The sequence below is a fragment of the Staurois parvus genome, unplaced genomic scaffold (assembly GCF_062004578.1).
Source record: "Staurois parvus isolate SC_StPar_1 unplaced genomic scaffold, SC_StPar_1.0 ptg000397l, whole genome shotgun sequence".
Classification (NCBI taxonomy): domain Eukaryota; kingdom Metazoa; phylum Chordata; class Amphibia; order Anura; family Ranidae; genus Staurois; species Staurois parvus.
The window spans coordinates 456,838-469,498 of record NW_028318193.1 but is presented as its reverse complement, the minus strand read 5'-3'; the positions used below and the strand labels follow the sequence as shown (position 1 = coordinate 469,498).

The window sequence follows — 12,661 nt, the reverse complement described above, 5'->3', positions numbered from 1 at the left end:
AATAGATTCCATTATAATAGAATAGAAAATATTAGAAAAAAAAACCGTAGAACAGAATAGAAAAGAATAGAAAATAATAGAGTAAAACAGAGCAAAATAGGACAGAAAATCAAAGAATAGAATAGAATCAATTAGAATAAAATAGAATAGAAAATCAAAGAATAGAAAACCAAAGAATAGAATCGAAAAGAATAGAATATAGAATCAAAGAATAGAAAAGAATAGATTAGTATAGAAAAAAATATAATATAATAAAATAGAAAGAATATAACTGCCTTTAGAAATTTGAATTCTGAATAGAATGAATTTGATTTTGAACAGAATACATTAGAATAGAATATAAAATAATAGAAAAGAATAGAATAGATTAGAAAAGACTAAAATACTTTGCAAAAAATTGGGAGCTGCACTATGCTGACGTGAGTAGTGATTAACAAAGGGACAGTGAACATTTTGCTGAAATAGAAATTTCCAATAAGGTCAAGCAACTCTTCATATAGCCCATATACCATCAAAAACACATGGATTGTGAATTTTGGATTGTAATATTAGAATTAATATCAAATCCATTATATTTATTATCAAATCCATTAGAATTGTTTTTAAATCAGTTGGAATTTTCAAATCCGTTAAAATTATTTTAAAATCTGTTTAAAATTTCAAATTCAGACGAATTTGGATAAACTAAACGAATTTCAAAAAATGAATTAAACAAATTTAATTAATCAAACGAAACAAAATTAGTCAAATAGCAAATCGAAACAAAATGAAACAAAACTATTTTTTTTATTTTGCACATGTGTAATCTTCATGAATACTGTCACATAATAAAAGTTTTGCTCGTTTACTTGCTTTGCGCAATGGTATTGCACTGAGCATCCCCAAACCTCATCTTCTGGGGTCCCCTGCATGTGTTCTCAGCTCCTCCTTTTCTGTGTCTGCCCCCATAGCAAGGGGGGCTTTGCTTCTGAGCTGAGCTGTGGGAATTCATAGACACACAGCATGGCTTAGCCATGTTCCCCCTCCCTCCTCACAGGAGTTGATTGACAGCAGCAGAAGTCAATGGCTCCCACTGCTGTCTCTCCTGTGAGGAGAGGAGCACAGAGCAGCAATGCTGCAGAGAGGCACAGTGCTGAGTTGTGATACAACAGAGGTAAATATATAGGGAAGTGAGGAAGTGATACTACCACTGGGACATTTTTTAACCATAATGCAGGGAATGCATTAAGGTAAAAAGTCCTTCCATTATAACCTCTTTGCCCTTGATTAAAACTAAATGACAGTTTCAGACCTTGCTTTTATTGTTAATAGAAAAAGTATGGTTTGGGTATGACATCCCTTGTTTGCATAGCTATGCATTGCATACCCTCTAATTTTGTAATATAGGACAAAGTCAAGCTTTACAACATTTATAATCAGGGGCAGACTGACCATTTGGAAACTCGGCCCCTGCCCGAGGGCCCGGGGTCAGTAGGGGGCCCCATGAGATGCCCCTGGTACCTTTTTCAAAGGCTTTTTTGAGTTTGGGCAAGGACACCCGGGGGGCCCCATGAGTTATCAGTCCGCCCCTGTTTGTAATACAAAGTAATATCCATATACAATGCAAATTCCCCTTTAATATTTTAGAGATTCCAATAAAAGCCCCTGAACAGCTACCATCTAAACCTAATAAAGATAATTACAGTACATATGAATACAAAATACAAAATAATGCCTGATCTAAAATCTTGCATAGCAAGCCCAAATATAGCCTATCTGATCTGGGGGTGCAGTAAAATAAGTCAGGAGGCATAATGTCAGTATTGTGACAGGGATTCATGGAGCCAATATTGCTTGTTCACTTGGCACACTTCTGTCCCATGGAGTGATAACCCAGAAGTATTGTCTGACAGGTAGTGCAGAGGTGGTGCAGGACTGAAATGGGAATGCTGTCATTAGTTTAGGGTGATTAAACAGAACATGTTCCTCTTTACATCAAGACTCCTAAAGGAATCCCTCCTTACATCAATTGCCTCATCAGAGTGCTCTCTTACATCAATTTCCCCCTCAGAGTTCCCCCTTACATCAACTGTCCCCATCAGAGTGTCCCCCTTACATTAATTGCCCCCCTCAGAGGTGCCCCTCATATCAATGGTCCCCATCAGGTCTCATGGATTTGTGGATGCACTCTGAAGTCTGGAGGGCACAACTAAAATCCCCAACACCCCTCTAGATTTGGGGATGTTGCATAGAGTGGTTTTGCAAAATGTACCTTAGATTGTCATTCATCATACAATTTATTTGTAGAAACACAAGCAAAAAAATTACAAGAGCCTGTGCAACCAAAACAGGGTAACAACATAAAGATTTTTTTTCTGGTATGGGTAATGTGTAGTCCTGTGGAACCATGTATAGTAGCAGTTAAGAAGTATGTGTAGCCATTTTTTTTGTTTTGGTTAAAGTAGAGTGCGGATTAACACCCTTATCAAGTTTTCATTGCTGTCTGTATTCCTGATGGGGAGAATCATGCCTTTATTTCTCACAGAAAGCGATAGGAAAACCTACATTTTACAGTTGTCACTAGAACAGGAGGTAAAGGGACATCTGTTCTTGTGATATCTGTTTAAAGGGGAAATGTTCTTCACTTTGTTGGGATTTTTCTCTTACTAGTCTTTTTTCTTTGGAGGTCACAGCTTTAAGGACTTGCTTGGTTCAAATTGCAATTGCTTAAAGTAGCTGAAAGGGTTTAAAGTTTTTCTTACCTTAATGCATTCTGCATTAAAGGTAAAAAAAAGTTCATGTTTACCCCCTCAGCCCTCCAAATACTTACCTGAACTTTATCTCGGTCCAGCACAGTGCACGATAGGGCAGGGAGGGGGTGTACTGGCTGCTTCAAGAGGTAGAGGCGGTATTATTAACCATAGCCTTCACTCCAGCACTCTTCTCTTCTCCCTGAGGCCCTGGGTTGTGACCAGTTCCTCAGCCTCATCATGTACAATGAAGGACTATTATTTCTGCATTGTACTTTAGTAGGCGAGTATTCAATGACAGACTGGATCACCATAGGGAAGAGGCTGTGGAGGAATTGTTGCAAAGATTGGAGGAGCCTTCTGGATGGAGGACTGTGGAATTACACCTTTTTACTCTACCCTTAGACTTTTTTTTCTTGCACCTGAAGTTTGGCTTTAGGATCATCCTGTACCTAGAAAGCTGAAAAGCTTATATCAGAGGTTGAAAATCTTTTTTTTTTTGCCCTGTTCAGGATCTATGCTAAAGATTTGCAGCATGGGGAGGGCCCACATTACCAGAAATCATAATGCCACAGACATTCTACAGCTTGGGGTTTTATAAGTATGCTCTACAACAGCTATCATCCGCCAATAGTTCGTGAGCCACATGGAGCTCTCAATGACCTTTGTTGTGGTTATCGGCAGCTTCTCAGTACTTTATTTCAAACCTCTACTAAATAACATTCTAAAGACTGTGGCTCCAGTGTCTGAGTTCTGTCCTCCCAGATAGAGAGGTTGTAGAATCCAGCACTGGGGTGATGTGCAGACTCTGAACAAAGACAACCAACACAAGCCTGGAGCCCCAAGCACTAGAAACCAGTCTGAGTGGAGGAGACATCTGCCTGGTTGCTAGGAGCCAATAAAAACAAGTATATATGCTTAGATTGTGCATCTAACCATTACATGTGTGCATAGTCACTACACAGTCTCAAATTACTTAATATAATTTGCTAATAAATAAAAGTTCCAAATTTGTGAATAAGTGCCTATGCTCGTGTTCCAACTTGATTACAATGCTTCACTTGCTCCGCTTATTTACAATGCTTGATACATCAGTGCTCAGAGTGCCCCACATGGACTAAAACTCACCCTCTGCAGATGACCATCAATCTCTAGAGTGGTCTACAGCACCTGTGGGGCATTTCCCAATGAAGCTGATTAGTGTCTCCAGATCCCGCAATCTCGGGGTAGATGTTTAACAAAAAGAACAAGAAGGGGAATCCCATAGCATAAAACCGTTATTTTATTTAGGATAATAATAAATATTATTATTATTATTACATCGAGTTTATATAGCGCCAAAGGGTTTGCTCAGCGCTGTACAATAGGGGGGACAATACATGGCACAGTACAACAAAAACAGACAGCGTACGAGGGGTAAGAGGGCCCTATTCTTTCAAGCTTACAATCTAGGAGGGAGGGGGTAGTGGAACAATAGGAAGTGGCTGAGGGGAATGAAGTGGCTGAGGGGGATGAAGTGGCTGAGGGGGATGAAGTGGTGGGAGGAATGAGGGAGAATGGCCGTTAGGTGAGGGTGGGGTAGGCTTCCCTGAAGAGATGGGTTTTGAGGGAGCGCCTGAATGTGGGGAGGGAAGGCGACAGTTGGATGGATTGGGGCAGTGAGTTCCAGAGGATAGGGGAGGACCTGGAGAAGTCGTGCATGGGAGGAGGGGACCAGGGAGCAGGATAGAAGGAGGTCCTGTGAGGAGCGAAGGGTATGGGTAGGGTGGTACTTGGGGATCAGGTTGGTGAGGTAGTCAGGGGCAGTGTTATGAACGGCTTTGTAGGTCAGGATTAGAAGTTTAAATTTGATGCGTTGGGCAATCGGGAGCCAGTGGAGGGAGAGGCAGAGGGGGGTGGCAGAGGTGGAGCGGGTGGTGAGGTGGATGAGTCTGGCCGCTGAGTTCAGGATGGTCTGGAGCGGGGAGAGCCTGCACTTGGGTAGGCCAGTGAGAAGGGAGTTGCAGTAGTCAAGGCGTGAGATGATGAGGGAGTGTACAAGATGTTTGGTGGTGTCTGGGGTGAGGAAGGCACATATCTTGGCAATATTGTGGAGATGGAGCCTGCAGGTGTTTGCAAGTGATTTGACATGAGGGAGGAAGGAGAGGTTCGAGTCAAGAATGACGCCAAGGACTTTGGCTTGCGGGGCGGGAATGATAGTGGTGTTGGTGGTGGTGATGAATAGGATGGGGGGGGTGTGGGCAGGGGGAAAGACGAGGAGTTCGGTTTTGGAGAGGTTAAACTTGAGGAAATGGAGCGACATCCAGTCTGAGATGTCGTTTAGGAGGTGAGTGATGCGGGCGGAGATAGTGGGGGTGAGGAGAGGGGTGGAGAGGTAAATGTGAGTGTGTATAAAAAATACACACTCACAAGTAAAGTGCTTATGACCAGCACCTGGTGTACTCAGCCTTATTTAGTATAAATGATAGCTAGAATGCATATTTGTTAAAAAAATCACATTAAAAAAAAATGTTTTTTTTTAACAGAGAGTAATGAAAGATGAAAAAAAGAAAAAACACCCAAAGTATTATTGTGAGTTCTACAATAAGTACAGTGCAGCAAGAAGGCATGTCCTAAAATAAATCAGTTGACAGCAAAATCAGATATGTGAGAAAAGGAATGAGGCACAATTATTCTGAATTAAAATGAGCCAATAAACAGTTGCAGAATACTTACAGTTAAATTAATCTAACAGAATGTTCTATTATTCGAGTGTAATAGCGTATTTCCTAATTTTGCTATACCATGCAACAATTGTTATCCTTTTTTGTAAAATATATCAGCGAGGAAACACCTAAATATGAACATTAATAAACAAAAAAACCTAGCATCATTCAAAGTGTTAATCCACCAGGTCTAGCACATTACAGAAGATTATCTAAGGCTCTCTCTCTTTCTCTCTCTCTCTCTCTATACTGTATATTTAATATAAAATGTATTTTTATGTATACAAGCCAAAACATTTTTTCTTTTTGGACAGAGTGGGAGAGGATTAAAACCACCATGCCTTGTATACTCAACAGGAAGTGAGAAAATATCTTTCCAATGTGAATGAAATCTGCTCTTAGACAGTTGTCACAGTAGGTTGTTCTGGTGGCAACTCAAAAGTCTAATTTTACCCTCCTTTTGATTCCCAGGGACACTGGTGACAGGGTCCATCAGAGAGAGTAAATCTCCCTAACAGGGACACAGACAGCAATTTAAAACCACCTATAAACAAATCCATTTAGGACTTGACACCTGTCACTGATAGGGAGTGCATGGCTATTAGCAATGCTTTATTAAAGCTCTTAAAAAAGAAAAATCCAGCACCCCCCAGTTGTTAATTGAGGGTTTAACAGAACAGAAGAGAAAGAAAAAGGAACATGTTTTTGGCACCTTTTCTTTGTCACCTGTTTTATTTAGCTCTCAATAAACAACTGATTCTAATTACAGAGTGCTGTTTTTTCTGTTTTATGAACAACAAAACCCAATGGGAATTCTAACCTTCACTACTCCGTTAAAACCTGAAAAAGCTTGCCTTTAGTTATACTTTAAGTTAGGCTGGGGCTATAGGCATTAACCTACATTGACCCTAGTAACTGCAGACATTATACACCTAATAGTTTTATAGTTTATGAAAGATTGGAGAACAATTAACACGTTTTTCCCAATGACAACACTTCATCAGCAAGCAATCCAAGTTTGACATTGTTATTTATGTATATACATTTAAAAAAATGTGGCTGTTACTTGTTTGTTGCCAATTTATCTTGCAGAAACTCCAGAGAAAATCCCCAAAGAGCCAGCAGAACCTAAACAAGGTATCTATAAAAATAGTCTCAAGCTAGCTTAAGGGTAAGACTATTAAGGACAATGCTTAATGCCCCAAAAGATGGCAAGGCATATTTTTTTATTTGTCACTGCCTAATTACTAGGGATTTAAAAGTGGTTGAGACAGCATTAATGCTGTTGACCAGAGTAATGTTTAGTGGCATCACTTTGTTGTTTTCAGTGCAAGATAGAACTGGGTGCTTGGTAAGATGAAATGTGAAGCTTAGGGGAGCTGAATACAGTACATAAAATTGATGAGGCCAGTACAATGATATCATTACTGTGTGCCCAAAATTTTTTTTTTATAGAGGCTTTTCATACTTATAGGCATCAGGGATTATATACTGGCTCTATATCAAAGTGTCCTTTGCTGGCAATATACATTTATACTGATAAAATATCAGTTTTTGTCACAGACACCCAAAGTTAGTATTATTATTTTACTGAATTAAAATGAAACTACTTTAAATAACAGCCAGTGAGCAAAATGAGGAAAGAGGGAGGGGACAGGGCCAAGCCACAGATCTGTGTGTTAATGGACATGCAGAACATCACTAAGATAGGGGCACCCAAGCCTGCTTAGATGCCCTCATAGCAAGCAGTAGTCAAGGCAGGAGATAACCAGGGAGTGAATTAGGAGCTTTGTGGTGTCATCGATTAGGAAGGGGCATTTTTTGGAGATGTTGTGGAGGTTGAGGCAGCAACGTTTGGACAGTGATTGTATGTGGAATCAAAAGGAGAGCTCAGAGTCCACCTAACACCCTGGCATGCAGAGATGGGTTGATGATTGTGCCAGTGACCTTGACTGAACAGTCAGAGGAAGGGGCAAATGGGGAAGGAAATATTATTAGCTCCGTTTATAATAGCTGGAATTTGAAGAAGTGTTGAGACACCCAGACTGATATGTCAGTTAGCAAAAATAGTGATTTGTGAGGAGATTGATGTTGTGAGCTGATTAGTGGAGAGATAGATTAGGGTATCATAAGAGTATAAATGACAATGAAAGCCATGGGAGGCTATCAGTTGGCCCAGGGAGGAGGTGTAGATTAAGAAAAAAAGAGGTCCAAGAAGAGAGCCTTACCTGACGTTAACTGGAATTCTCAAACTGCTACTACCAGCAGGATCAAGAATGTAATGGAGGCAATAAATTCTCTAAAACAGTTAGTAAAAAGCCCAACCCAAGGTGGTAATATTCTACACCTAGTACTGACAAATGGGGATTTATTGTCTGATGTTGAGGTGGAAGAAAATGTAGGTTCTAGTGATCACAAATATCTTTGGTTTGATATTAAAGAAATAACAAAATCACATGCAAAAACAAACATTTTCCATTTCAAATAGACAAATGTTGCTGTTATGGGGAAATTCTAAAAAATAAAATTTGAATTTAAAGGCTGGAGTAAAATGACAGGATTCCATAATCAGTGGGCACTGTTAATGTCTACCATCCTGGAGGCAACTAGATTATATGTTAGGAAAAGTATAAGCAGAAGAAAAAAAAACAATATAGTAAAGGAGAAAAAAAAACAGCATATAGGAGATTCAAGGAAACAGAAAGTGTAGCTAATATCAGGGCTGCCAAAACACAGAGGATAAAATGGCAAAATTTAATAAGAAAGGAGACAAATTCATTTTTAGGAAAAAATGCAATGGGATTAGAAAAATGGGTGCAACAATTATGTTTGGGGAGACCTGGATGTAGCAAACCATTTCAACAATTACTTCTGTTCAGTCTTTTTTCAGGAATAAATTGTATTAACAATACCAAGTTTGGGGATATTGGACCATTAACAGATCTTTTTATTCAGTCTCCTCTAATAAGAGATGTTCCCCATGACTGGCAGACAGCTAATATCTATCCACAAGAAGGGTAAAAAGGTAGAAGCTGACAATTACAGGCAAGTGAGTTTAACATTTGTAGTAGACAAGTTAATGGAATCACTACTGCAAAGAAAGATCATCGGTCACTTAAAAACACTCAACTTACTGGACCAAAAGCAGCATGGCTTTACTGAGGGTAGATCATGTCAGACTTATCTGGTTGAATTTTTAATTATATCACAAATGTTTTGTACTAGGGTGATGCATCTTGATTTCAGCAAGGCATTTGATATAGTTCCACAAAATTATCTATTTAAAAAGGTGTACAAGTTAGGATATAACCCTTGGGTGGTTCAATGGACATGCAGCTGGCTAAAGGGTAGATACCAGAGTGTGGTAATAATTGGGGTTTATTCGGAAAACAGAGACCAGTCACTAGTAGTGTACCACAAGGCTCTGTACTAGGTCATGTTCTATTTAATCTAATGTAAGTGATGTATCTAAAAGTTTGGTGGGTAAGGTATGTATTTTTGCTGATGACACAAAGGTGTGCAATAGGGTTGATATCCCTGAAGGTGTCTGTAACATCCAATGTCATTTGGCATTGCTGGAAACTGCAGTTCATTGCTTCAAAATGTAAAATAATAAACCTAAGGAAAAATAATTAATTGTCAGAGTAAAACACTGGGTATAAAGCGTTGGCCAGCACTACAGAGGGAAAGGATTTGGGAGTACTTTTTTCAAATTATTGCAAAATGAGCAAAGAGTGTGGCCAGGCTGTGGGAAACGTGAATGCAATGCTAGGGTGCATTACTAGAGGGGTCACCAGCAGAGGGGTCTCCAGCAGGAAGAAGGAGGTCCTGATTTCCCTATATAAATTACCCCTGTTTGCAAAGTAGATAGTCCAACGTATTTCATAAGAGGCATGGCAAGTTTTTTGAAGTTGTAATTTTTTTGTCATAATTTTTCGGAAAATGAAGAAATGAAAATAATTATGTTCACAATTTTTTTTATATACTGTCACCAGTGCAATACAGTGTCAGCATATAACTGGTGTGGCAGTGATCAGGGACACTGACTGGTGACAATATGAAAAAAAAAACTGATAATTTTTTTTTTTCTATTTTTTTTTAAATTTTTATAAACGTTTTTTCCCTTTTTTAAGTTTTTTTTTTCATATTACACTATGACCAAAGTAAGTAGTATAATGTTACCATAGTAACATTGTACTACTTTGGGGAAGTGATCAGTATTTTTTTTTCACACAATTTGATTGCTTATAGCAAAGGATTTCTTTGCAATAAGCAAGCATTTAACTGAATGAAATTGATATATTCAGGTTTTTTTGTTGTGATTAGCTGTGATTGGCCACGGCTAATCACATGACACAAATGGGCTGTAATTGGCCCATCCTGTGCATGTGATCATTGTGACCATTCACAGCTAGACACACTTTTATACAATGGATGGCATGAAAGGAAGCCATCCATTGTATACGTGTCCGAGGTACGCGGCTGGTGACAGATCTCGCCACAGAGCAACCCTGAGGGCACGCGCAATGAGCGACCCGGGAAGGACGTCATATAACGCCCTCCAAGAGGCACAAGATGTTTGCCCGGTCATCATTTGACCATAGCCCAGGCTGCAAATGGTTAACAACACGGGGACATATCACATATGACTTCAAAATGACAGGAGGAAAGTTCAAAACCAATCTTAGAAAGTATTTGTTTAGCTTGTATCTAAAATACCAGTTTAGCTACAGTGCTCCAGTTTTCTGCCTTTTTCACTATGTAACAATGTACTAATACAGGGGTGGGCAACTGTGGCCCTCCAGCTGTTGTAGAACTACATGTCCCATGAGGCATTGCAAAACTGACAGTTACAAGCATGACTCCCAAAGGCAGAGGCATGATGGGACTTGTAGTTCACCAACAGCTGGAGGGCCACAGTTGCCCACCACTGTACTAATAGGTTTGTTAGCATTTTAACCCATATTTATTTTCAAATGCTATATTATTTAAGTGGAATACAGGAAATACGGAGAGTATGCAGATGCCCCAGATGCAGACTTATTTATTAAAAAAAAAACACAACTGGAGATCTTGTTAATAGTGACCAATTATGTCTCATCTTATGAAAATGAAGCATATATTACGATTTTTGTACTTGCTGTAAAATCTGTTTCATGAAATCTATTGAGGGACGCAGAAGGTTTGGGGCAAACAAAAATAAAATGCTGATGCCACTTGCTGTATAAACCTGCTTCTATACATTGTGCCTCAATTTTGTGAGCTAGCAGTAAAAAAATACAACATCGCTGAGCACGATTTATGTCCTCAAATTGACTTAAAAAATTAATACAAAAATCCTATTTTCTTTATCATCCATTGCTGGACACAGTAATTCTTAAACAGGAATGTTCAAAAGAAAAAGGTGTCTATCTTCCTTATACACTAGCAAAAAAGCTGAGGTGTTATGTCTAAAAGCAAGATTATACTGGGACTGGCATCAACATTTTTTTGTTTGCCAATGTCGCAACTAGAGATGAGCGAAGAAATGAAAAATTCGATTCGACTGATTCGGCGAATTCGTGGACAATATTCGATTCGAGTCGAATAAATTCGCTGTGAATTTAACTTAAAAAAGGGTGTTTCTAGGCTTCAGAGAGACTTAATATTAGTGCAGAACACTGTACCTTTAATTTAAATGCCCTTGGAGTCTGCTGGGGAAGAGAAATAATACTGTCTGTCAGTATGACATGCAGATGAGTGCCGTCGATCTTAGAATCACTGCACACTTCACTCCTTTGGCCAGTCACGGGGCCAAAACCAGTGTTTGGAGCCACAGTGTGGCGGTGGAGGCAGCAGCAATGGGAGGCCATACAGCAACCTATGACAAAATGGAAACCAGCAGGAGCGTGAGGAGACCTGAAAGTGGCACATGGCAGAGTGGGAGCAATGGGAGGCGGTACAGGGACCCAGGTCACACTGTGGGCCCAGCAGCAGCGTGACCAGGCGGTACGGGGGCCCATGGCCGATATGGGGCTTGGTGGCACCTATGGAAGGCCTGTAATCTGCCAGCAACCTATGACAAAATGGACAACCGCAGGAGTGTGAGGAGATTTCAAAGTGGCACATGGCAGAGTGGAAGCAATGGGAGGCCGTACAGGGACCCAGGTCACACTGTGGGCTCAGCAGCAGCGTGACCAGGAGGTACGGGGGCCCATGGTCGATATGGGGCCTGGCGGCACCTATGGAAGGCCGCTAATCTGCCAGCAACCTATGACAAAATGGACAACCGCAGGAGTGTGAGGAGATTTCAAAGAGGTACATGGCAGAGTGGAAGCAATGGGAGGCCGTACAGGGACCCAGGTCACACTGTGGGACCAGCATCAGCGTGAACAGGCGGTACGGGGGCCCATGGCCGATTTGACCTCATTCATCCCATAGTCCTGCCGACTCACGAATAGCGTGGCCTCCTCAAAGGGCCTGAGCAAGCGCAGGTGTCACACATGAGCTGACAATGGCTGACATCTAAGTTACACAGGGAGTACCTTTATCCGCTTTTAACATCAGGAAATCTGTGATGGCCTTTAGCTGTTCGTAAAGGCGGTCTAACATATGTAGGGTTGAATTACACCTTGTTGCAACGTCACAGCATGAGGAGTCGGTACGGGGGCCCATGGCAGATTACATGTCTGGCAGCAGCAATGGGAGGCCCGTAATCTGCCAGCACCCTATGTCAAAAAATTTAACACACCAGCAGTGTGAAGAGACCTGAAAGTGGCACATGGCAGCAGAGTGTGGCGATGGAGACAGCAGCAATGGGAGGCCGTACAGGGACCCATGAGAGACTCTAGACTTGGCAGCAGCATGAGGAGGCGGTATATAGGGGCCCATGGCAGATTAGGGGCCTGGCAGCAGCTATGTGAGGCCCGTAATCTGCCTGCACCCTATGTCAAAAAATTTAACACACCAGCAGTGTGAAGAGACCTGAAAGTGGCACATGGCAGCAGAGTGTGGCGATGGAGACAGCAGCAATGGGAGGCCGTACAGGGACCCATGAGAGACTCTAGACTTGGCAGCAGCATGAGGAGGCGGTTTATAGGGGCCCATGGCAGATTAGGGGCCTGGCAGCAGCTATGTGAGGCCCGTAATCTGCCTGCACCCTATGTCAAAAAATTTAACACACCAGCAGTGTGAAGGAGACCTGAAAGTGGCACATGGCAGCAGAGTGTGGCGATGGAGACAGCAGCA

The 12,661-nt window shown here is 41.0% G+C and overlaps 1 protein-coding gene across 50 annotated transcripts in view; it reads left to right on the top strand.

The window, feature by feature from the left end:
- TRDN (triadin) overlaps positions 1–12,661 on the top strand; it is a 974,263-nt gene that overhangs the window by 781,543 nt on the left and 180,059 nt on the right. For 49 of the 50 annotated variants that reach the window (XM_089686429.1, XM_089686384.1, XM_089686382.1 and 46 more), the window contains one exon: positions 6,527–6,571. The exons of the other annotated variant lie outside the window; for it this stretch is intronic. In XM_089686429.1, the coding sequence (XP_089542555.1) occupies positions 6,527–6,571 (45 nt within the window). The remainder of the gene's footprint in view (positions 1–6,526; positions 6,572–12,661) is intronic. 50 annotated transcript variants of the gene reach the window in all.